This window comes from Lytechinus pictus, chromosome 6, assembly GCF_037042905.1.
Source record: "Lytechinus pictus isolate F3 Inbred chromosome 6, Lp3.0, whole genome shotgun sequence".
In the NCBI taxonomy this organism is placed as follows: Eukaryota; Metazoa; Echinodermata; class Echinoidea; order Temnopleuroida; family Toxopneustidae; genus Lytechinus; species Lytechinus pictus.
The window spans coordinates 19,934,323-19,961,975 of NC_087250.1; the positions used below are offsets into that span (position 1 = coordinate 19,934,323).

The window sequence follows — 27,653 nt, forward strand, 5'->3', positions numbered from 1 at the left end:
TGTGTGTTAGAAAGACATAAAGGAATTAATGATAGAGTAGGAGTCATGGTGTGTGAGGGCTGATGATATGTGGGTGTGTATTCGTAAGCGTGTGTGGAGGTTAGCGTGTTTGAGAGTGTGTGAGATGGTCTTTCCTCAGTTATTAGCTGTGTTGTCATGGGTTATTGAGTATATAGTTGGGGGGGGCTAGTTTTTGTCTATGGTGGGTGGGTGTGTTTTAGGGGAGAGAAATAAGAGAATAAATGGATACAGGTTAAGAATGTAGGGCGTGTGTGAAATGCTAATGTGTGTGCGGGGATGAGGGAAGAAAAGCAAATCAAAGTGGCAATAGTTTCTTCTCAACTAAATCGTGCTAGTATCGATCTATGTTCACGCATTAAGAGTAGGCCCTCATTTAAATGAAATGAATACGAAATTAAATTCCAATATCTCAAACGAGCCCACGTTCGCGATAATAGTTATGTGCTACACGCGGTTCAATGGCCCCCCAAGAAATATAAATAAAAATCAATTTACGTAATGATCACGCGTGTGTACAATTTTATAGATGACCCCCCCCCCCCCCCTCCTCGCCGGCTGCGAAATTATTTTTCCCACCGAGTTCTGGACCGACATATGAATATTCATGACTTGCGTCTTCGGATTGAGAGTACGCATGCGCGTGGACTTGGCTTCGACCAGTGCCGATCGTAAGCATTCACGTTGCTCAGAATGAATTAGCATCGTCAAATTATAGTGGTTCCATGCTGATACAGCGTAGATCAGAGTCTAGATATAGAGACCAGACTAGAACTAAGATATTTTTTTTTTAAGATCTAGGACTGGTTTTGTATACGGACTAGACATATTAAACCATGGCAAATAAGCTAATATTTGTCCAAACCTAATTAAACGTGAAGTTCGGAATCAACCAGTTTGAAGTTAACCATGGCATTAGTCGGCTATTCAGTGTTGTAGTCAAGGCTCAAACCTCCAAGGCCAAGGCCAAGGCTTTAATACCCAAGGCCAAGGCTTCAATACCAAAGGCCAAGGCCAAGGCATGGAAACCCAAGGCTAAGGCCTGAAAACCTCAAGGCCAAGGCATTTCAAACTTACGATATACAGAACAATAAACTAACAATACTTAGGCGGCAGACATCACACATGGTAAAATGTATGTGAGCGAGGGGACTGAGCGAGAAAAAAAATTAACCTTTGTACATTTAAAACAAAAATAATTTCATGATAGAGACATATCAAAATAATGATATAGTTACCTGTGTACACATAATCCATAATTTTTCTATAGGCAATTTACATTGCAATAATTATTATTACCACGGTCATCTGATCCTGGCATTCTCAACGTACCATATGTTTCAGTCTCCACTCCCTGGGACAGGGGCAGCAGAAAATTATTATGGGGGGGGGGGGTCAACGCCAAAAAGGCACCCATTTTTCAAAATGAGTTTTTTTGTGCAAACAGATACATGTATTTTCAAAATGAGATTATGAACTGCGTGAAGTAATTGTGTGTTTTATAGAAATTAAGTTGAGCAAAGGCTTTCTAAAGTGATTTTTAATTAGAAGATAGATATTTTGCTTTAGGTTTTACTTCTCAGCGAGAAAGCATAGCGAGCAAGCGGTTTTGAAAAAAAATTAATTCTGAAGTTGTAAAACTTGATTTATGGTCAATTATGGGGCTAATCATTGTTGAAATTTCCTTGCGCGATGTTGCCAGCGCGAATCTCCAGCTCAAACTTCTTGACATGTCGTGTAATAAGACATGGAAATTATTTTATTCTGAGCTGGTTTTGTAATCATGAAATAGATGTGTATCTAACTAAAAAATAACTTTGCGCTCGCTAATTCTTTTTATATACTGACCAGTAAAGGAAGCAGTTAATTAAGCAGTTAATTACTGCATTTTAAATAAGATACATAACTCACCAATAAAAAATAATGCGAGCGCAAAGCGCGAGCTCAAAAATTTGAGATATTCCAACCTGAAAACTGGACATTCTAAGCATTTTTTTTGTGAACGTGAAGAGAACGAGTACAATAATTGATGCGAGTGCAGGAAGCGAGCCAAATATTTGTGATATTTCAACCATAAAGCAACATTCTATACATTTTTGTAACCATTAGCAGTACTGTACTAAACAATAATTGATTCAAGCACGATTCAAAATCTGTGATTTTTTAACCTAAAATGTATTATGTTTTATTATTAAAGAAGGTATTTCTTTTTTAAAAAGGGCATATTTCATTTGGAAAAAAAAAATCCTACAGGGATTTTTTTTTTTTTGGGGGGGGGGGGCAAGAGAGCACAAAGCGCAAGCTAAAATTTTCAAATGCTTAAACTGAAAATGAGTCATTTTTAGGACTCTTGTCAGTTTTCATATTTTTTTCTGCTTACAACCACTTTTATTAAACAGTTAATTAATCATTAATTATTAATACTTATTGATAATATTAATAATTATTAATTATTAAATTATTTTTTTTAATTATTATTTCTTGAAACCATATTGACACAAAAACAAATATGTTGTTTATTTCCTTGAAACTGTAAAGAAATGAGATTCAATGTTGAACGTTATATGATTAAAAAGAAGTAAACATTTTTTCCCCTTTGTTTTGTCAATCTGACCCAAAACAAATATAACATTTAGAAGAGAGATAGAGAGAAGAAGAAGTCCCACCACCAAGAATAAACTTAGACAAGGGGGGAAAGGGAAAGGAAAAGATGGAGTAAATGTGATATTATTTTTTAAACAATCTATTGCAAAATTAGCTTTTCTTATAGAAAGAGGGGGACAGGTTTTGTTCACTCGCTCGCTTCAATCGCTTTCTTCTTTTTTTGGACAGAAATTTTGCTCTATATATGCCATGCTTGGCCCCTCAAAGTTTCTGGCTCTTCATGCCATTGACATAACCCATTTGGATATGACAAAAATGGAGACTGTGTTCAAGTTTACCAAATATTTTCAGAATATCATTAAGACTTAAAACATTCTTGTTGGCCAAAGAAAATAATACAAGGAAAATCCTAATGGAATAGAAATCAACCTTGTTATCGTTATTTAGAGTTAGCTATGTTTAAAGTATGAAAATTGTTGTCAAAATTGCAGTCAGATGTAAAAATTATTCTTGTCATCTTGATCATGACCATTATTATTTACTGTCATTATCATCATATGATTACAACACATTACCAATACATAATGCTATTTTTCATAACTGATGTATTCTTTGTTTGAATTTCTTGATAATGGTGACAATTACAATTGATGACACTGCTAGTACATTTACTACTGCTGCTGCTACTGTTACTGGTGATTGGTAGTATTGACCATGAGTGTTATTAAATATATATTTAAAAAAAACAATTGAAACATTTATAATTACTTATTTAAAACAAATGAAAGTACAAAATACAAAATGCCTTGAAAAAGCCTTAAAATTTCAAGGCTCAAAATCCTCAAGGCCAAGGCCCTCTCAAGGCCAAGGCTTTGAAAAAGTAGCTAGGCATTTAGGCGCCTAAAGGCCAAGGCCGAGCATCAAGGCACTACATCACTGATTAGTACTAGGCATTAATTAGACAGGTCCAGATTTGAGGTAAAGTTAATGCAGCTAGTTTATTAAGTGTTTAAGAATTGGATATATATATATATATATATATATAGATCTAAGCCTATAAGACCTATATACATGTATGTAACTATGTAAGGGTACCGGTAATTTGACGATGCTAATTCATTCTGAGCAACGTGAATGCTTACGATCGGCACTGGTCGAGGCTAAGTCCACGCGCATGCGCACTTTCAATCCGAAGACGCAAGTCATGAATATTCACATGTTGGTCCAGAACTCGGTGGGAAAAATAATTTCGCCCCCCGCGGCTTCCCCATCGCAATCTAATGGCGCAAAATACAGCATACCATAATATTAAATACAGAGAAACGCTTGGTCCAATGGACATAATCGAAAGGGGATAAATTAATTTGGATGCGTCTGCACGTACCGTAATCCCTTAACATCTTCATTAGATCATTGGAACAAATTTGTACGAAGTCTTCGACTCAGGACATTTGAAATTTGCTATATTATTACTAGTTCAGAGAAAATGAAATATGATCATTTGTAATGAAACCATGCATTAACAAAAGTTCAAGTAATAAAATTGTTGAAAGCAATACGAATATACATTAATTTACTGCAATTGAAACCGATTCGGAAAACACAATATATGTGATTTATTCATCCCTTTAATTGATTAGTTAAAATGGGTGTTATTTGAACGTTTTGAAGCCTCGATGATGTACACAAGTTATTTTTGTCACGGTTTTTATTTTTCTTTCAAAATGACGTCAGAAATACAAGTCGATTGTCCTATATCTGTATAAAACAGCCTTATCGCATTTCTTAATGAGATTGTGGTTCACTAATTTTAAAAATAATGTGAAGGATACAATCAACACAGGAAGTTGTTTGGACGGAAATTCGAAAGGGGGTAAGATAACCAAAAGATTACACCCCTTTTTCGACTTAATTGTAGGATCGTAGGAATAAATCCATTTTAAGAAATAAGTTTACCATACTTTCAGCTATGTACCTGTATGATTTGCTTGTTTTTTGTGTTTTTTTTTCCTTTTTGCCCCTGCATGAACTCTATGGCCCGTATTCTGAAGTCGGGTTTAACTTAAACTCAGGTTTAAAGTTGTGCTTTAAGTATGGCGAGCCAATTGTTACATAATCACTAACAGTAGAGATATCATACTTCAGCTCAATCGGCTCTCAAATCATTCATAATTGTGTAGGAAGTATACATAGATGATTGTCTTCACCATCGATGAATCAGGAAAGAGCACAGTAAACATAAGAAACATACAACTTAATAAAAAAATTTGATACTTTCGGCTTCCCATACTTACACCACAACTTAAAACCTGAGTTTAAGTTAAACCCGACTTCAGAATACGGGCCAATCTATTTTCACTGTGAACACGTTAAACTTCAGTCTTTGGATGTATAGCATGTCCTGCTTTTCGTTGAATAATCCATGAATTGAACTGACTGAAAATAGATTATTACAGAGATTCGCAGCCAAGACGTATTCTTTTAATGCCCTTCGTACTTCTTTCTTTCATTTTCTCACGTCTCCTTTTCTCCTCTTTTCTCCCATTATTAAACTATTAAAAAAAATCATAAGGGCGGTTGCCCCCTACCCCTCTTGTGGCACCGCCAATTGTAGAAATATGTTCATGTTGTTATGTTTAATTTAATGTCTCTTTTGCTTATGAACAAGCACTTATTGACAACAAATACTTGGCATTAAGATTCAAAATGATATGCAATTACTGATATTATTTTCAGAATAAAATCTTTATTTAAAAAATTCTCAAAAAATAATGTTAAAAATATACACAAATCACTGTACAATGTAAATATAAATAGTACATAAGTATTGCATAAATAAAATATGGAATGTGAATTAGTTGGATATGCCTCTTTCCATCAGTGTATAGACAAAATTTATCGTGTTGCATGTGCATTTTATATGCTATCTAATACTGATATTCTACTTTCTTTCCAATGAAGAAATTGAAAGGACCTATCAAGCATCTAATCTAAAAAAATATTGCACCATGATGAAGAGTAGGCTTATTGTCCCCTGGTATACCGAAGACAAAGTGATGAAAGTCATCTTGATTTCACTTTTAAGTGTACATTTTTCGAATTCATTCCAAGAGGCATTGCTAAAATAAATGAGCAAGCTTTGCTGATTTGGTTTCTAATATTTTTGTCTGCGTCTAAAGGAATGCATGTTCTAATAAGGTATTGCGTACCTGCAGGCTTTATAAGAATAAGGATATATATATGAATGTATATATATATATATCTACATCTGTGTTTGAGGCGATTTTTTTTGTCTTTCAATGTTCGTAATGCGCCTTAATGCCCTCAACCTTTCGTCTTTACGTCTGTATGTGTATTATGACGGAATAAACCCATTCATAGACTTCGCCCTTACGTAGGATGTAGGCATATATGTATATATATATATATATATATATATATATATATATATATATATATATATATATATATATATATAAAATTATATATATATATGCGTATATATATATAAATATATATGTATATATATATACAATTGTGAAGAGCAGGGACCTATACATTGCGAGGTGCTTTCTATTATATATTTGAGAGGATGCTATATGTAGATACATATAGCATCCTCTCATATATATATATATATATATATATATATATATATATATATATATATATATATATATATACTTGTAAATACTTCAGCATCAACGCAAGACGTAGCTTCCATGTATCTCTTTATTACAAGCTTTCGGCCAATGGGGCCTTCATCAGGCCTATAATTCCAGTGTCAGTGAGAGTGTGTCGACTGGGTGTGCAGGTATGAGGTAAAGTGATGCTGAATTATTTACAAGTGTACATAGAACATGACGCGCTGTAATACACGTTATGCAAAGGGCCCTCTTCTTTTATATATATATATATATATATATATATATTAAACTACAGTTCAGTTAAATAATAATTGAACAGAACAGCATTTGCTGAACAGAAAATACATGAATTAGAGTTGGAGATTTCAACTATCTCGAGAATATAACACGTCTAGTCTTAGTCAAAACTCTCTCATTCTATCTGGTACATTAGCTGAATACCAATAATGAAAGTTAGAATGTATATCATTAAATCAGAATATGTGAGAAAATTACCATCAAGATTCGATATTTCATGCAACATTTCAACATACTGAAGATGACAACTCTGAAAGCACCGTAGATACATTAAAGACAATTGACAAAATACTGAAAAGGCTTTATAAATAAAGAAAATTGAATTCAAAAGATAAGAATCATTCAAGTAAAGTCTTTGTTTGACGGATCAGACGACTTGTCAAACAACAAAATGTTGATGGGATTGCTACTCAGTGGAGAGAGATGGGGAGAAGCAGAGAAAAGAAAGAGAGGGGGGGGGAATGAGAATGGCCAATAGAAGGAATGGAATAGAGAGATTGAAGGAGAGACGGTAAGAGAGAGATTATCAGAGGGGAAAGAGCGAAAAGAGAATATAAGGTGAAGGGGATAAATGAGAAAATAAGGTAAAGAGATAGGGTGAAAGGAAGGAGAGAGAAAAAAAAAAAAAGAAGGAGTGTTGAAATTGTTTATTTCGTAGACTATTTATTTATATAGTATTGGAATCTAACAATGATAAATACTCAAATTACTGCCTATTCTCTCGACCTCTGCCCCACACTATCTCGACCCACCCCTATCTCCCCCTCTCTCTCCTCATTTGGGAGTAACACTGGCAAGAAATGTCATTTTGTTAAACTCTTCATCCTCTTTTAGCTTTGTTCGTCAGGGAAAGGAAAGATATTCAGTTCCATTCTAAGAGCCACTTTCCAACGAAATCTCTAGTTCTCTCATTCTCTTCAGAAGCAAACGAGTCAAGGGTATATGCCCCAGGACCTGGCAGTTTCACGCGGACGGTAACAGACGATTTCCCACTTTCCGATTTCGTTTCAGAAACCTGACATCTTTTATCAGATACTTTGAAAACAATTCGAAATGGCTTGCCCCGGATCAGTTGTAGTGTACAAGTCCCGTCCGGGTCGGCGGCGAGGGTTGAACATCGAGGCGAATTTGTAGAAAGACCCATCTGGAAGAACTTGGTGGAAGGCCCCATGGTGCCTCTGACGGCTGGAAACATTACCTGCGTGGTTGCCTTCGGACAGTCAACCAACCAAACTCCTGCAAAGCTGAAGGTATTGTCTTTTTCGTTTTCGACGAAGACAACAAGATCATAGACCCCGGGTGTTTGGACCCTAAGTCGCAATCTGGTCGCTGTGATTTCGCCCTTATCTGACCACGAGGCTTCGATAAGCATGGTGGCTGAGTCCTGATCACGTGACGATTCTAGGTGAGCATTTATTCTCCGTTTCGTTCCCGGTTTGTGGGTTAAGCACAGATCACCTTCTCCGTTGACCAGTTCAAGCCTCTTTGACTTCCCATCGTCAAGGTCCAATCCTGAATCCCAGAACACACGGTTTGGACCATAGGCCGTTTTCCTCCCGGGAAATTTAGGTTTCTTGCAAACGATGTCATTCACTACCAGGAATACCCCAACGTAATTGAAGTTCTCGCTTCCGTTTGCTTTCGCAAATAATCGGAAAGCGAATATGCCCGTCCTGTACATACGGATAAAGAAACGTGTCGTGCGGATTGCATTCATAACGTATGTATCTGCAAATATTAGGCCTATACTCTCAGGTTCATCTTCTTCGCCTTTCTTGATTTTGAAGACAAACTCGACATTGGATTTCGCATCACTGAACACATCAAGATTGCCTTCGCCATTTTCACACACTATTCTGCTTTGAGTCGTCGTATGCAAACATAGGGAATGGAACTCGGCCACGGGTCCAATTTCGGTAACACCTATTGGAAACTGTTCCGTCTTGATCGGTTTACGACATACCACCAGCCAGTATCCGATATAATCGTGCTTGGACATTGACTCGGTCTTTGCAAAAAGTGACAGTTTAAAGAAGCCTTTCTGATTTAATCTAAGGTATACGGTAGTAACCTGTTCCGTTTCCCTTTTGTCTGTCTCTACAGTGTAGCTTCCATCTTTCTTTGGTGATTCAGAGACATCCTTCAAGTCAGCAATTACCTTAATCCCTTTCCCTAGATCACTTAGGATATCTAGTTGCCCTTCTCCTTCTGAGGTAACAATTGTTGTTGAGGGCGCTTCTTTGAGACGTAGACCAAGTTCCTCAAATCGAGCGTTCGGACCGGAAGGGCCCTTCATATCTGGAAGACGCACGGGGTCGAATTTACCTTCACAGACAACGGTATACATCATTCGACAGGAGTGAACCTCTTTGTCAGATTTAACATACATAATCAGAGAATATCTTCCAGGCGAAGGGCACCTCACGTGGAAAACCACCAAATCATCGAATTGTTCGCAGTATACAGAAGATGACAGCTTCTTGTTTTGATCTTCAAATTTGTAAAGTTCTATACTGATAGACGAAGGACCTTGATGAAGCTTTTTAAAGACCAGATGAGCATTTCCTGATGCAGTAGGAATAGTAGCATCGTTTTTGGAAACTGGGACTAGGCCATAGTCTGGCAAATTCAAAGGTGCACCAAAGAGGTCAAAGTTCTCTTCAGTGGACATGGAGTTCAACTTCTCGCTGCCTGTTGCTTTGATAACATACCTTACTAATGAATTGGTAATGGCATCTGATATATGTTCGGGATATAAGACTTCAGTGTTGCTGTTCTCCTTGCGGCGTGCCGATAAGCTCCCAATTATGACGAAACTGTACCTACCAGCTTTTGGAAGTCGAATGCTACAGCACAACTCGTTCCCATTCCACCAATGTTGCACAGCTCCTTTCAATTTCTTCCCGCCTTCGTTCTCAATTATGCAGAAGGTTTTGTAAAGCGCCCTCTTCAATTTGAACTTCATCAGGCAACTGTTATTAGGTGCTTTGATGACACCATCTTTGTGGCTTAGGCACTTGAGAGAGCAGAACTGCGCAAGGTGTCCAAACTGTGGAGTGTTGTTCCACTCCTCTAATGACTTGTAGGGGTAATTTTCATGGTTGCTTAAATCTCTGGGAAGATGGGAATTTGCGAAACTTGAAGGATCAGCTAAGAACTCTTCCTCCTTCCAATGTCTTGTGAAGGCAGTATCTGTATAAACGCAAAAAGATACATGTAATTGATAAATACCAGAGACAAAATGTGTAGGCCTGCATAGGACTTTCGTGACAACCCTTCCCCTTTCCAGTTTTAAGGCAAATCAGACGACTTGATGGAGGGTACTGCTTAGAGATTAAGAAAAAAGGAGGATCATAAAAGGTCCTCAGCATTTTCCCTTCTTCTGACCCTTCGGCCAAATGGGTTCTCTTTGATGTTCTTTGGCTTTCATTTCGAGAAAAATGCACGTAAACTTGCATAAGTCGTGCATTGTCCTAGGTCGAAGCAATTTTAGAATAGATTATGTAGTACCCTTCACATTTGTCAGTGTATACGTCCTGGAGAGCTTAGAGCAAGCGCTTCCAGCCCCTCCAAAGATTGTTTGACTGGATTTCTCTCCAGTTAAATAGTTCTCATCCATGTTCCGCTTGGTCATCCCATCTTTCTGTGATGCACATGTCATGACATGTGTTACATATACATTTTGCAAGTCGGATGTCTCCTTGATCGAATGCGGTATTGCGGTCCTCTTGGCTCCGACTTTGCCAAAGTTAAAGGGGAAGTTCACCCTGATGAAAACTTTGTTGTAAAAATAGCAGAAAAAAACAGTAAAAAATATTGGTGAAGGTTTGAGGAAAATCCGTTAAAGAGTAAGAAAGTTATTAGAGTTCAAAGTTTTGGATTTGTGACGTCATAAACGAGCAGCTGCCCCAAGGTTATGTAATATAAAATGCATGAATTTCAAATTTTCCATGGTTCCTGATGACTTAATTTTGTTTTCTATTCATGATCGGGTGTGAAATGATTTGTCTATTGGTATACAAAAAGTATAGTGAAAACCATTTTCAATTTTCTGAGAAAATTACATTTCATTGATTTTTTACCATTCGCTATGTAGGAATGCTGCTCGCATATGACGTCACAAATCAAATGATTGAAATTCTAATAACTTTTTAATTATTTGATGAATTTTTCTCAAACCTTCGGAAATTTTTTTATTATTTTTTCTGCTATTTTTACAATAAACTTTTTGTCAGGGTGAACTTCCCCTTTAAGCATAAACTAAATTTTAAAAAATTATAATAATAAAATCACTCACCAACGCTACCCGCCGCCCAGGTGCAATCGCAGAGATACGTCTGACCATCTAACGTCACTCTGTTCCAAGAATGGGTTTGCTTTGAAAGATTCTCACTGCCAGGTCGGTAGCCAGCACCCTTTGCATACCCATTGATCATTTCGCATTGGACACCAGCTTTCCTAGATGGGGAAAAATCGTTTTAATGACATATTTAGGAAAACATTAACAATTCCAGAGCTGAGACTTCCAAGATCTAAAAATCTAAAACGACTGCAATGTTCCAGATACACCTAAATTTGTATTTAATTGAAAATGCGTGCCCCCCCCCCCCTCCTCCTTCGTTTCCGTGGAAGAATGGTAATAGGGGACTTATATGTGATCAAGGAGTGCTGGTAACTCCTTGATGTAATTCAAGATAATTATAATCGTACAAAGTAACTCGGCTCAATCACGTTATAGTTGTAAACCATTCATAACAGGATAGTCCCTGAAAGATTGCCAGGGTTTTGAAAAAAATAGAAGTATATGAATTTTAATTCACGATATCATTATGATGATCGTTGGGATGCATGACATTCATTTGCCCCGGCGGCAATTGCTCCAATGGAAAATCTGCATGATCTGCAAGAAATCATTTCTTGGTATCAAACATGAAAGCTAACCTCCAAAACTAGATAAACCCTAATCCTTACATTGACATTTTCTGAACCAAAATTCTATTACAATCCTAACTCTAACCATATGCTCTCCGAGATATTGAGACCGGAGCAAATGTCGCCGATCATTGATTTGGGTAATTTGATATTATCTACATAAGATGGCTCACTGTCGCTGTGATTGATCAGCCATTTGATTAATTTAAACCCAGTGTATTAGCATCCCATTCTTCGTAGCTTCACATCAATTGTTATTGTGATAGTGTGATAATAAGGGTGAATGGAAATAATGGTTTTTCTATATATGGGGTGGAAATTCTGGTATAAAAAGATTATAAAGCAAACATGAAAATGATACAGATCATATGCAGTCATCACAAGAGGTAAGGGATTTTTTCCCGTAAATGGGTGAAATTTTGGAGGTTGACCCGGGCGTATGGCAAGCCGTCTTAACATTTATTCACATTTTCTGATATCAAGACTTCATTTCTTGATATCAAGGATTCATTTCTTGATATCAAGAATTAATTTCTTGGTATCAAGAATTAATTTCTTGGTATCAAGTATTCATTTATAGGTAATATCAAGAATTCATTTCTTGGTATCAAGAAATAATTTCTTGGTATCAAGAATTAATTTCTTGATATCAAGAAATCTAATTCTTGATATCAGAAAATGTGAATAAATGTTAAAACGGCTTGTCATACGGGCGTCGATTTTTAGACAAGACAGCTCCTGTTTATAATCATATACCTAATTTCAGGTAATAGTGATTATACAGAAGCCGTAGAATGAGAAAAGGAACTACTAGAGTGATAAAAGAAGGCACTACTCACTGGCACATTGCCCGGAGCAGGTTGCTATAACCTGCACAAACTGCTAGTCCGGTCCGAAGGACAGTTTCTGCTGAGTTGTCTCCGAGCTTGCCACTCTTGTATCCGGGGACGTTGTATTCGGTGTTATGAGCTACCCATCGGAATACCACTCTGAGTTTCTCTAGATGTGTGTTAGTGCCTTTGGTCAGATGTGCAACAAGCTTGTCCATGTCTTTCCGAAGTGGCTGTGGGGTCTGATGATAAAAGAAAGAAAAATGATGTAAACTTCTCCGAATCTGAACATGTTGCTTCCGAGGAAAACTAAATCAAATTTTAACAAAATTGACTTTTATCTAAAAATCAGTTTTGAAAAAATATATACTAAAAACAAAAATGGTATTGTGTTTTTTCATCTAGAACTGGGTAGCTACATGTAGCCTAGTTTAAGACGGTTACAAAATATATACACATTTACAATAGATTGGAAGTAGCGATTACAAATGGATCAATAATCTGAAGTCTTTAGACTTAACTGATGAACTTACCCCCAGCACATTTTCTTGGTAATTATGAAATATTGAAATATAATTGGTTTGCATAGGTCGAGGATTCCGATATTGGAATAAGAAAATTAAAACAAATTACATTATTCTGTATACCTCTTCATTTTGGATCATTTTAGTTCCGAAGCTTGTAAGTGCCAACCAGATAACGAGATGAGAAAACAAGAAGACGGGTTGGATGACGAAAAGACGAATTGTTGGAACTTGGCAAGTCGACTTCATTGTTTGGGACAAGATAACGAGTTTATGAAATTTGGCAAGTCGACATGAGTTTTGGAATTTGGCAAGTCGACTTGTTTGGAACTAGAAGACAAGATGAGTTGGTGAAACTCGGCAAAACCATTAGTTTAGGATGAGAAAAACAAGATAACGATTTGTTGGGACTCGGCTAGTCGGCTTGTTTAGGATAAGAAGACAAAGTAAAGGGTTTTTTGGAAGTTGGCGCATCGACTCATTTATATAAATCAAGAAGACAAGATAACGATCGCAAGTCGAATTCTTTGGATTAAGAGACTAGGATGACGAGTATGAAAATCCAACAACTCGTCATCTTTTCTTTATTTCCTCCACAAGTCGAATTTACGAGTTTGAACAATTACTTGTAATCTTCTCTATTTTCCCGAACAAGAGTTTATACAACTTTTCATTTTTTGGTCTCCTTCCAAGTCAAGTCGACTTGCCGAGTTCCAGCAACTCGTTTTCTCATCATTTTAACCCGTCTCATTCTTACCTCGTATGGTTAGCACATAAAAGCTCAGACTTCTCATATCGCACTCACCTCAATGGCGTGTTTATCAAGTTCCTTCATTTTGTTGTAATCAGGAATCAGGGCACGTTTCCCAGGCCAGAAAGTATCCTCGACCTTCAAATCAGGGTTGTCTTTGCTCAATGGAAACGCACTCCTCCCGAAGACGGGGATCGGATCTTTTCGGTATTTTTCGACTTTTACCGAAGGATCGAAAGGTGACTCGGTTTTTAACCTACTCGGGATATTCTCAGGAGCGCTCTGTAAGGGAGTTTGATTACTCTTTGTAACGATTGTATTAACTTTCTTAGACTCGTTCTCTTTCGCTAAATGGCCGTTTTGTCGGTCTTGGGGTTTAGTTCTGACACTCGTATTGTTATCATTGTTACTTTCTCTAGCTTGACTGCCACCTTCTTTGGTTTGAGATGTTTGCCCTTTGGGAGGAGGAACGGCATTCTTCTTCTGAGACTCTCGACCCTTCTGGGACTCAGAACTTTTACCAGTCGCCATTTTCTTCTCTTGGACACCCTCACTGCTCTTAAGTGGCGCTTTTTCTCTTTGATTCTGTCCCATTTTTGAAAAATGGATCTTACGTCCATCTTCCACACCCTTCTGTTCATCAGAAACAATGCGGTCACTAATACCGGTTGTATCTCCATTTTTTTCCTTTCGAGAATTTATTGGAATAGCTGACTTCTCGTTTGTGGCAACAGTATGAACCTCAGTACTGCTTTCTCTATTGGATACACCGTCGTCAACTTTTTCGCCAACTGTTGCTCTCTTAATTGTGACGTCATTGTTTCGTTTAACGCTACTGTGACGTTGAACGTCGACGTTGCTTTCGACAACAGCGGTGCTCTTTGATCCCCCGCAGCCCATGGTGAGACTGGCAGTGGCTTTTCACACTTGTCCAAATATCTGCGCGTTGTTTACTTCCAGTGCAGAGTTGTGAATTTAAGACAGGCAATCTGTATAAATCAAAATAATAAAACATAATAAAAGATGAATATACAAGGATGTAAGACGCAGCTTTCAGAATCAGAGGTTTACTTTTTAGCATCAGTCGGGCCCCTAAAAAGCTTACTGTAGGACTACCAATCATAACACATCATTTTGTTTCATTTATTAAAAGAGGAAGAGGAAAAAAATAGTCATCAAATTTTAAAACAAAATGAAAATACAAAAAATGGGTTGAACATTCTTTCATAACCTATAGAGCCGTTTTACCGTTTTGTTTTAAAGTCCCAACAACACTTTCATCAAGGCATGGTGGATTTTTTAAAACCCATTTCCTTTCATTTTCCTGAAAAGTGACGACCTTATAATAGATTGTTAACATACATGATATTCTCGAGGAGGATACAAAGCCTAATAAATCCGAACTTGTGTACGATGGATCTACAAGAATAAGTTAGTTAAATATTTACTAATGTATAATTATGTTGCCCACTAACGTAACCAAAGCAAATTGTGGTAGCGTAGCAATACATCTAAGCATAACATTGTTACGTCACAATCTTGATCTTACGGTATATGCGCAGATTAATACAAATTATTTCAATGCTTAATTACTCAATTGTCTCAATTTAGGCTTAGCTCTTCTGGAAAGAAAGCAGCGAGATTATTACATATGAAGGATTCATGAGGCATGATCACATACTCGATGTTTTTCGTAATTATTCGAAGTCTTCGTAATTACTCGACATATCCTTCGTTCTTTACGGATTGTTAATGATGAATTTCGCTAAATCAGTGGTCACAGTATTGTTCCGGTTTATCATCATTTGAACTCCTGTGAAATGAATGACGAGCGCCCCTAACACTCACTGGCGGACGAGAGCATCCCCCTCCACCCCCCCCCCTATGCCTAGAACAAAATACAACCAATAGAAAAGGAAAGGAATGAAAGGGAAAGGGGTAAAATATCTTCTAGATTTGAGAATAATTGTACATTTATTTTGCGCAATTTTTGTTTTATATAATACTCAACTGCGCATTGCAATATCACCCCGGCTATAGCCGTGCTGACTACAGGTGCTCCGGCATTCGAGAATTTCGTCCTACTAGGTTCCCATTCACCTCACCTGGGTTGAGCGAAACACAATGTGGATAAACTTATTGTACGCCATGGCTGGGAATCGAACCCATATCCTTCAGATTGAAAGACTAGAGTCATAACTACTACAACGCCCCCACAGTGTTTATCTTAAAATATAATTGTCCAAATTAAACTTCAATTTTTTCCTTGTTCGCTTTGCTCTCTCTAGCCTAGAACTTTGTTTGGAATTACGCCACGTACCCCTCACGATCATCATGTACATATTTTACAAAAGGTCATTTTTCTAACTTGTCTGGGTAACATCCCCGACATGCTGTTAAATTCTTTGTGTGGATAGTTCTGTTATTTATTGGAGTCCATAATCGTGACACCAAATTCATGATTACTGAATCTAGGCATATCTTATCCCAGATCTCACGATTAGTATAAAGTCCCCGAGTGATACCGTGAATCAATGGGTGAAACATTTTTCTGAATATTTATTTTTATGGTATTTGGTGTTTGTATATATACCGTCTTTAAAAATGTGATGTTCTATTCATCTGAGATTCATTTAAACCAAATTGCAGGGGACATTGGAAAAACTAATTCCTTTACAAAAAAAAACTACGTATGTACAGTATAACACTCTAGAAGCTGATATTTGATTTAAACATCCCATATAATATATTTAGTTAGATAACTTTTTACTGGCCTTATGGGCAACATCAAATATAATGCCCGCAACAGAACAATATAAATTTGTCCAGAGCCTTATGGTTACTAAATGGTTTCTCTCGACAAATAAACATGCTTTAATAGTACATATCTCATCAGCATATGCTCAAATATGGTTAAAATTGTTATAGGCCTACTACACATTTTTATATATCTCACATGAATATGGTTATTCTCACCAAATAATGTCCGTACTATTTCCGTCTTCCTCTCACCGTAGTTGTTGATGGTGACACCGGCACCCTCGGGGGCAGTTAGCTACCAAGTCATTAATCATAATCATATTTGGAGACCCATAAATCAATAATATTTTCAGATTTTTAACTGATTATAACATCAGTATAGAGTGGCATTTGCAGCACTGAATAATTCGCTATGTATATATTCCGCTATATTCTATACAGACCGGAGGGACTCTGGACAGATTCATATAGTCTTCATTCACACTTTAACTGCACAAGTTTACCTAAGCAGATAATTCAGTATCAAATAGATTAGAATTAACTTATAGGCCTATGTACCTTTATCTATCACATAATGTTATAACTTATTTTGCTTATGTAAATATTGCTATCTGGTGTGAAAACATTAATAAAAGTGGAATTTAACTATAAAATTGTCCAATTGAAAGTCTGAAAGTAGAATATCGTTTATAATGAATGGGACCCACAGAAATACAATACAACGATCCGTAATTAACGCCTGCTTGCACATTTCCAATGGGACCGAATAGATAGAGATAATCTGCCTGGGCAAATAGTACGGTCGCTTGGTGACAATGCTAACATTTTGAGTTGAACTAATTAATGGCGAGTGATGGCGCTTTCTCTCTAATACGGAAAATGGACAAGAGAAAGGAAATTCAGTCCAGTTGTTATAAAGACAGATGTATTTAACAGGAAAAAAATAAATCGATAATAATCACGTAATAAAGTCACATCGTTTCTGACAAAACTGTTCCTGTATGTAAGTTACCAATCTTTTTTTTTTTTTTTGGGGGGGGGGGGGTGCAGCTATCGTAAATTTTAAACTAAATCCTCTTCCCCACCGAATTTAGCTGGTTCACAGAATTTGGTTTGTCTATTAGAGATGCTAAACATTTTCCCCCTCACAAATATACTTTGGCCATTGTAAGCTGAGGGAATTCCAATTAAAAACACATGGGATAACAAGAATAATAATGATGAAGATGATGATTATGATGATGATGATAACATATATAGGCCTAATGATAATGGTTATATGGCACGGTTATATTGATAATATGTAACATTAATTTTAATTATGTATTATTCAAATGAATCGGGATTTTATCGTGTCCTTATGCAAAACGAAGTTGAAATGTATTGTCATTCACTATTTCAGTGATACATTCTTTCCGCTATGGAGGATATGAAAACGGTAATGTAGTTTACCAGTATCGAATGGTAGAAGAAGTGAAAGGAATATTGAAAGGTACTCCAAGGCCCCGTCTTATACAAAGAGTTACAATTGATCCAATCAATCGTAACTCTATGGAAATCCATCAGTGTCATAATTTTTTCTACAGGAAATTTGCAAAATGTCCTTTATAAACAAAGGAGATCACACCAAATTGTCAAGAAATCAATGAATTTTTTATTGATATACATTCATAACTAGATTTTTTTTTAATAAACCTGCATTTTAATGTTGCTGGCTCTCCATATTTTGCGATTGATTGGATCAATCGGATCAACTCGATCTCAGTAAGATCGGGCGCAGGCTAAAGTAAATACGATTTGAACAGATAAAGAAAAATCAGACAAACAAAAAACTGAAAATTTGATCCAAACCGGACAAGGAATATATGACATTTTAAAGGTTTGCATTTTCCGGTGAAGCAGTTAGGCATGTCTTGTACGAATATGCAATGAGCAAATTGATGATGGCATATCCCCTTTTGTTCTTTTGTATCTTATTAATTGTATATGAAATTGGTTTATTTAATTTTTTCCTACAAGAACTAAAAAAAAACTGATTCAGTACATTAAATATTCATTGCTGCAACTTATTTCATTATATAAGGGAGACATATTATTTACATTATTTTTTATGCATGAAATAATGAAACAATATGATTTCATGTAATAAAATAAGAAAAATGAAAATTAGTGGGGATGTGACATCATCAGCCTACTAACGAATATTCATGACGATGTGCATAAAACTGTTTTTCACAAAATATTGCTTTACTTTAAAATTCTATAACTTCTTTTTTTTATCCGATTCAAATGTTTGGCATTTTGCTTTGTGAATTTTACACTATTTATTCAGATATAAATATTTTCAGCTTGGAGCATCCCTTTAAAGGGGAAGTTCGCCCTGAAGAAAAGTTTGTTGTACAAATAGCAGTAAAGTAATAAATATTATTGGTGAAGGTTTAAGGAAAATCCATTAATGATTAAGAAAGCTATTATAATTCTAAATTTGTGGATTTGTATTGTCTTAAACGAGCAGCTGCCTCATACGTCAAGTAATATAAGATGCATAAATTTAATTTTTTTAATGGTTCCTGATGGCTTATTTTTGTTTTCTTTTTAGGGACGGGTATACAATGATTTGTTTATTGGTATACTAAAGGTATATACAATAATATTTTTTTTTCAATTTTCTGAAAAAATGGCATTTCATTGATTTTTTTTACCATGTGATAAGCAGCAGGAAAATTGCTCGCATATGACGGCACAAATCAAATAATGAAGCTTCTAATAACTTTGTTATTATTTCATGGATTTTGAAATCAAACCTTTGACTATTCCTTATTATTTTTTTGCTCTTTTTATCAACTTTTTGTCAGGGTGAACTTCTCCTTTAAAATCAAAGTTGAGGGGAAAATAATAAATTATAACACCCTCTCATTAGAACCTATAACGAAATATGGAATGTTTAATTATTTCACATTACCCCCCCCCCCCCCGCCCCCGGGGAGAAATAGAGGAAAAGGAAATTTGTTATCCTCAGATTCTCACGTTTTTATCAGACACGGGAGGGGTGAATGCTTGGGTACTGAAGACAAGGGGGCGGCTGTCAATAATGAGCGGGTGCATCCGTTTGTTTGTTTTTTATTTCATCCTTTCTTTTTTTATTCTATAGTTTGTTTTATTGATTGTTATTGAACTCTCTTTCAGTTAAAAAAAGGGAAACTATATATATTATAGCTATAATTGTTTTGTATTTAATTGACTTCAAATCTGAATCAAGCGCCATTTGATCCTCGTGTCAAAATATGTATCTAATTAAACAGGCGATGTGAGCGCTAAGCGCGAACCAAAACTGTTTTAATTCCCCCCCCCCCCACCTCTCAGTGTTGCCACGTCACTCAGTCAGTGACAGTCGAGTACTACTTTAAAGGAGAATGAAACCCTTGAAACCAGCTGAATCAATATCAAAGAGAAAAATCAAAGAAACATATTGTTGAAAGTTTGAGGAAGATTGAATGAATAATAAGAAAGTTATGAGCATTTGAATATTGAGATCACTAGTGCCATGTAGATCCTCCCATCGGCAATGCGACCAAGATCTGTGATGTCACACACGTACAACTCCCTCATTACTTCAGTACTTATTTCACTTATATTCTCACTTTTATAGAGTCTATCACAAGGTGAGGTGTTCTCTTTATGAGATGACAAGTAGAGAGGTTTCACAAAATTATATCATTGATGAATCATTTGTCATATGATTAGAATGAGCAAAAAGAGATGATTTGGGGTATATTTTCAGTGTCCAAATGGGAGAGTTGTACGTGTGTGACATCACAGATCTTCCCAGAAGGAAAAACCAGTAAGACCAGTAATTTTTTTTTACTGGTTTCCAGTAGAATTTTACTGGTTTCCAGTATATTTAAACTGGGCCAGTTGATTTTTAACTGGACCAGTAAAAATCAACTGGAGACCAGTTCAAACAATTGCCTTCCAGTTGAAGCAATTAGTAATACCAGTTAAATTGTTTTTCATCAAACTGGTGTTTCTGGTCCAATAAATGGTTTCCAGTAGATTTTTACTGGTTTCCAGTATATGTTTACTGGACCAGTAAAAATCAACTGGAGACCAGTTCAAACCAGTTAAATTGTTTTTCATCAAACTGGTGTTACTGGTCCAATAAATAATGACTTTATTTCAAGTCAGATCATTTGACGAATTATGGAAAATGAATCTTGCAATTCAGAGAAAGTTATTATCGTTATCATTGTTTTCATCATTCTTCTTATAATTATCATAATTATTGTTATTATGATTATATTATGATCATTGTTGTCATCATTCTTATTACTGTTATCATTGTTATCGATATTGTAATAATTATTAATAATATTATCATAATTATCAAGTATTAACATTCTCATTAAAATAATTATTTCCTTTAATTATGATTAAGATCAAAGCAAGATATATTCCTCTGATATAGTCAACTGGTCTAAAGTAATTCATCGTTTGAAATTGAACTGGTCAAGACCAGTAATACCAGTAATTCTGAAGATGCTGACCACGTGGTTTACCTCATTTGCATATTTCCTATTTTAAAAAGAAAAATCAGGATTTAGAATGGAATGTCCTTGCAATGGCACTCATTGTTGTTTAAAAACTTTCCAAATAAGTGTGTGAACTAATTCACAATGAAAATGTGTAATTTCATATATCACTATTTAAATAACAGCAGAAAGATTAATTTACTAACCATCTTTTCCATCACATTTCAATGACCATGGTATATAACAAACCAAATGCATGTAATAATTGATCCAGTAAGACCAGTACGAGGACCAGTTCGACCAGTTCGAGGACCAGTCAGACCAGTAGAAAATACCAGTAAAGACCAGCTTGAATTGGATACCAGTATGAAGACCAGTGAGACCAGTAACAACTCACCAGATACAAGACCAGTATAAAATTCCAGTAATTCAAGACCAGTTTAATTTTTAACTGGACCAGTAAAATTTTAACTGGACCAGTATGACCAGTTAGACCAGTAAACCGATGTTCCAATTTCCAGAGTTACCAGTGAAAATTTTACTGGTCGAACTGGTACAGTGGAACTGGTTTTTCCTTCTGGGTTGGTCGCATTGCCAATGGGAGGATCTCCATAGCATTAGTGATCTCGACATTCAAATGCTCATAACTCTTTTATTGCTAGTCCTATTTTACTCAAACTTTTGTTGATCTTATTCTTTGATTTTTCTGCTTTCACAAAAGCTAACTTGCTCCAAGAGTTTCATTCTCCTTTAAAAAAAGAAAAGAAAACTTTATATCAAAATGCCTTAAGACCTTTCTATACTGTAACACAAGGTGGCGCACTTCTTTAATGTCAATGAAATTGATATTGTTCATTTAATTAATCTAATTCGAGAAACTGGCAGAACTGATGGTCCCCACTCGATGATTTCTCCACTTCTTTTGGCAGGATTTTGCGGTAAGTTACAATTTCCTTGACGTTGTACAGAAGTAGAGTTTTTAAGCAATCATTGAAATTTTATTTTTGTTAGAAATGCGACATTTCAATGTGAAATGTATTCTGGGCAATTGAATTTAGCTGGGACGCAATCGTGACTGAGGCTGAGCTGAGGGCTGAGGCTGAGCTGTTTCTCTTGATAGGGAGCTCCGTCCGCGTCGCCTCGCCCGCCAGGCGGGGGCGGCGCTCCTTGCATTTTGCGATCGAGTCATCGTGCACTGGCCCGACCAGTGTCAACACCAGGGGCCGATTCCCGGGGGGGCCACTTACATTGACGAGTGGATACCATGCGCGACCAAAAAAACACGTAAAAAGGATGTCTTTTTCAAGATAGGGCACGTTACGTACGTAACGTGATAAGGGTGTCAAAAACACAAAAATATCAAAAAAAGGGTATCTATTTCGCTCGGAAAAATATACGTGTTTAGGGTCAAATATGCGGGGATTATAAAACAAAATCAAAATGTTTTATAAAGGGTGTCCTTTTTGCCCCAACACTACGTGTTTAGAGTCCGATTTGCGCGAGGTGTGGAAGGTGGGGCCGTACTAAACCAAAATAATGGTGTCTAAAGGTAAAACCGACGGACGCGTGACATAACATTACAATTAAATATCTGTGTACTTGTTTAGGGGTTCATTTCAGGGAATACTTACTAAGACTAGAGTATCGTTTTGTTTCCAATACTTGTTAAGGGGTGCATTTTCAGAATATGGAAATACATCGCTGTACTTGTTTATAGGGGCTCAGTTCTGGGAATACTTGCCAATAGTATTTGTTTCCAATACTTGTTAAGGGTAGGGTTTCACACGTCAATACTTGTTAAGGGGTGTATTTTCAGAATATGGAAAATACGTGTTTAGGGTGCTTTTCAAGACCCCGTGGTCGCGCATGGTATCCACTCGTCAATGGAAGTGGCCCCCCCGGGGGCCGATTGCACGAAAGGGTCTTTGCAAGAACCGTCTTCATGTCGCCGAATTATTAATATGATGTGCCATGTGAAACGCATTTTAAATAAATAACCTGCAGACATATTATTTTATTCTTCCGTTATTAAAAGTAAACAAAATCATTGTTTATAATATTAAATGATCATGAAATTGTTGTATACAATTTGATTTAAATACTTAACTTAGCTAACAAATTTTATTTGTTTATGAACGTTATCATAAAAACATATTCAGATATATCCTGCGTACAGCACATCTTAAAAGATGGGTGACACAAAAGACGGTCCTTAGAAAGACCCTTTCGTGCAATCGTCCCCCAGGTCCAGTGAACATTGTGAAGACTTGGCCTCAGTCTAAACTTTCCCTTTCATTAAAGGGGAATCCAGCCTTTGCCATAAAATGTTGTGTTGGGAAGTATAAAAATAAACTAGATTTTAATTCGTCATGCGGACGAATTAGGTGGTCTGTCGTATAGATAGATAAACAGGAAAAAAATATTTAAACAGATATTAGATTGAAAAATAGATAGACAAACAGATTTACATAATCAAACAGATACATACAAGAAAGATAATTATATTAGATGGATGGAGTGATGGATTGAGAGATAAATTATAGGTGGTTATATTAATAAAACATAGACATATAAAGATAGATATAGAGAGACAGACATATAGATAGAGAGACAGACATATAGATAGATAGAGAGACAGACTTATAGATTGATAGATATATAGATATATAGATAGATAGAGAGATGATTGGTGGTTATATTAATAAAACATATATAAACATATAGATAGAAAGAGAGACAGACAGATAGATAGATAGACAGATAGATAGACAGACATATATATAGATAGAGAGACAGACATATCATGAAGCTATTACGAGCTATCTCGTAATAGCTTCATGCTGCGTGGTCCTATCGCGTTATGTAAGCGGGCTCTAACTTTCGCCTGGCGGCTCGCCAATTGATGTTAGATATCGTTCCTTCGCCCGAAGGAAGCGATAACAAAGGATTAAGAGAGAAATTGGAAGATGGTTCTCCTTCTCGTGATAGCTTCATGGATAGATAGACAGACATATAGATAGACAAACATATAGATAGACAGAGAGACAGAAATATAGATAGATAGAGAGACAGACATATAGATAGATATATAGATAGATAGATAGATAGATAGATAGATAGATAGATAGACATATAGATAGATACAGAGACAGACATATAGATTGATAGAGATCGAGACAGAGATAGATAGAGAGACAGACATATAGATGAATAGAGAGACAGACATATAGATAGATAGATAGATAGATAGACAGATAGATAGATAGATAGAGAGACAGACAGACAGATAGATAGATAGATATATAGATAGATAGATAGATAGAGACAGGCAGATGGATGGATAGATAGATAGACATATCTAAACAGATAGATACATATATATTAGACAGAGAGAGAGAGAGAGAGATAAACAGACAGATAGATATACAATGTAGGTAGATAGACAGACAGACATATGGATAGATAGAGAGAGAGGGACGTATTCAAACAGAAAGATATATATTAGACAGAGAGATAGATATGTCATGTAGGTAGATAGACAGACAGATAAATAGATATGATATAAAAAAGTAATTATAATCTGTTTTATTTTGCAATATTTTAGCTATTATTTGTTAGAATTCTTATAATTGATCGTGGGCAAGATTACGAAAGACCATTAGTGCCACGGACAAAAAAAAACACTATTTCTACTAATCTGTTATAACAGATTACGGTATTTCTACTAATCTGTTTAAACAGATTATAATCTGTTATAACAGATTACTGTATTTCTACTAATCTGTTATAACAGATTACGGTATTTCTACTAATCTGTTATAACAGATTACGGTATTTCTACTAATCTGTTATAACAGATTACGGTATTTCTACTAATCTGTTATAACAGATTACGATATTTCTACTAATCTGTTTAAACAGATTATAATCTGTTATAACAGATTAGTAGAAATACCGTAATCTGTTATAACAGATTAGTAGAAATACCGTAATCTGTTATAACAGATTAGTAGAAATACCGTAATCTGTTATAACAGATTAGTAGAAATACCGTAATCTGTTATAACAGATTATAATCTGTTTAAACAGATTAGTAGAAATATCGTAATCTGTTATAACAGATTAGTAGAAATACCGTAATCTGTTATAACAGATTAGTAGAAATACCGTAATCTGTTATAACAGATTAGTAGAAATACCGTAATCTGTTATAACAGATTATAATCTGTTTAAACAGATTAGTAGAAATATCGTAATCTGTTATAACAGATTAGTAGAAATACCGTAATCTGTTATAACAGATTAGTAGAAATACCGTAATCTGTTATAACAGATTAGTAGAAATACCGTAATCTGTTATAACAGATTAGTAGAAATACCGTAATCTGTTATAACAGATTATAATCTGTTTAAACAGATTAGTAGAAATATCGTAATCTGTTATAACAGATTAGTAGAAATACCGTAATCTGTTATTACACAAGGCTCCACATTAACTTTTTTTGGTGGTGGCCCGTTCGGGCCACCAAAACCTTCAAATAATTTTTTTTGGTGGCCCGATAATAAAGTTTGGTGGCCCGAAAAATATAAAGAAAAACATTAAAAATGAATAAATAGGTATAAATGGTTTAATCACTGTCAAAAAAAATGAAAGAAAATAATAACGGCCAAAAAAAAATGTGAGAAAATTCCTTCCCTAAATTTGCCACAATGTTGGAAAAATTCACATTTCATATTAATGAAATACCTTCCCAAAGTATTTACTTTCTCAAGAGTTGTTTAAGAAGTCATTTATAAACAAGAAAGAAAGTAACTGTCTGTTTATTTTGGCTAGAAAAGACCGGAAAAGACCCCGAAAAGACACAGCTTCGAAAGAAACCAAGTAACAACATACATACAAATGCACATGTGGGACTGTAATGTACTCACCTATGTGTTTTTATGTGTATTATTTTCATTTGGAAATCGGTCTTTTTGAGTCAAAAGAGAGGTCATGATTCCTCTTTTTAATGCTTGCAAATAATCAGGATACACCAGATATTAGCAAAAAGGTCTGTAGAAGGGCATTTCATTGGTGTAAAATGTGACTTTGACTTGGATTTTCACAGTTCTGTGGAAGATTTCTTAGCAGCAACATTTCGTATTGCAGCTCCCTGAGTCTGAATAGGCTGCTAACGCACAGCTGCTTCAAGCATGCAAAGCTCACGCCAGCTGGCCGGCGCGGCCGGCTGGATAAAAGCTACTTCATGCTATAGCGGTAGGCCAACTTTGTGTGTGTGTTTGTGTGTAGATCAACAAAAAGGGCGCATGACGAACTGGCTTGCAATTTGAACTGTAGAAAGTTGATAAATGCGTGCAAAATGGGGAGAAAAATTGCGCTATTCTGAAAATTATTGGTTGCCCGATTCGGGCCACCAAAACTTAATATTTTTTCAATAATGGTTGCCCGAGGTGAATTTCTGGTGGCCCCGGGCCACCGGGCCACCGCTAATGTCGAGCCTTGTATTACAGATTATAATCTGTTTAAACAGATTAGTAGAAATACCGTAATCTGTTATAACAGATTAGTAGAAATACCGTAATCTGTTATAACAGATTAGTAGAAATAGTATTTTTTTTTCTCCGTGGCACTAATGGTCTTTCGTACAAGATAGCTAAAAAAAAAAAAAAAAAAAAAAAAATCATGTTCACCCGCGGACTCGAACCCCTGCCTGCATGATGGAATGAGAAGTAAGTCTGACGCCTAACCGATTGAGCTAGAATATTTCCCATAGACTTAACACGTAAGCAAAACACCAGAATCTCAAATCCAATCTTGCAAGTGAATTACGGGCATGATCCCGACATCTGATCGGAAAATGAAGGAAACGCAACCGAAAGCTTAGAATCTCAGCTACAACATACTAAAAGCTCAGGGATAACTAGCAACAAAAATTGGAGATATGGCTTACGAAATAGAAGAATGTAGAATCTAGTTTTGAGAAAAAGTCATGTCCCATAGAGATTACACGCAAAATGAGTAAAAATGACATGCCATTATTATTTGCAATTTTTGAGGATGATTTGTCTATCAAAATGAAAAATAAAGGCAATAACTCAGAAAGAGTAAGAACTAAGCTACAACATATCAAAAATTGGGTGAAAATTGACCAATATTCACGGAGTTAGAGCAAGATTTGCATAATTATAATGACGTCATAATAGGCAAAATGGATTTTTTGAATTCCGACGCCATTTTGATGACGTCATAATATAATTGAGGGTCAAATGAGACATAAAATTATATCTCTAGTTCATACTCTATCAAAATATGAAAAAAAAATTGGGGGTCCCCATGCGTTCTGAAGAGCTACAGCGGATTTTCTATAGGCATGTTTTTGCCCATATATGGCCTATAGTGAGAGCTCGCGCGCACACGTGCTGCAAACTTTAACGGGTGTTAATTTCCTTATTAATGGTCGTAAAAGGTTGATCAAGGTATCAAATTGCTCAAAATTATATGATCAATGCAATGAAATAAAAAAAACGGTGTTTCTGAGTTGCATTCAAGGCGTTACGCGCGGAAACGCGCGCGCATACGTTTGCGCGCGCAATTTTTTGAAATGCTTAAAATGACCTAAAACGTACTCTGTTTTGGTCAAAAAGTGATTTTAAGCATTTTAAAATTTTGACGCGCGCGTACGCGCGCGTCGTGACCTTCAGGTGACCTTTGATGACATGACCTGATGACCCTTGATCTGAAGTTTATGTCATGTGAATTT

At 35.9% G+C, this 27,653-nt stretch overlaps 1 protein-coding gene across 1 annotated transcript; it reads right to left on the bottom strand.

The window, feature by feature from the left end:
• Nucleotides 1-6,751: 6,751 nt before the first annotated feature.
• LOC129263700 (uncharacterized) lies at nucleotides 6,752-16,811 on the bottom strand. The gene is made up of 5 exons (XM_064101159.1): nucleotides 16,580-16,811; nucleotides 13,658-14,592; nucleotides 12,338-12,570; nucleotides 10,864-11,024; nucleotides 6,752-9,758 (listed from the first exon to the last, which is right to left on the bottom strand). Exons 2-5 carry the CDS (start codon nucleotides 14,501-14,503, stop codon nucleotides 7,429-7,431), a joined length of 3,570 nt encoding a protein of 1,189 aa, XP_063957229.1. The 5' UTR covers nucleotides 14,504-14,592; nucleotides 16,580-16,811; the 3' UTR covers nucleotides 6,752-7,428.
• Between the last annotated feature and the right edge of the window lie 10,842 nt (nucleotides 16,812-27,653).

Coding starts and splice junctions, on each gene's coding strand:
- LOC129263700 (XM_064101159.1), bottom strand. CDS start 14,503: ATGGGCTGCGGGGGATCAAAGAGCACCGCTGTTGTCGAAAGCAACGTC. Junction 12,571..13,657: donor TTGATAAACACGCCATTGAG/GTGAGTGCGATA, acceptor TTTTATCATCAG/ACCCCACAGCCACTTCGGAA. Junction 11,025..12,337: donor CTGCTCCGGGCAATGTGCCA/GTGAGTAGTGCC, acceptor TTCCCCATCTAG/GAAAGCTGGTGTCCAATGCG.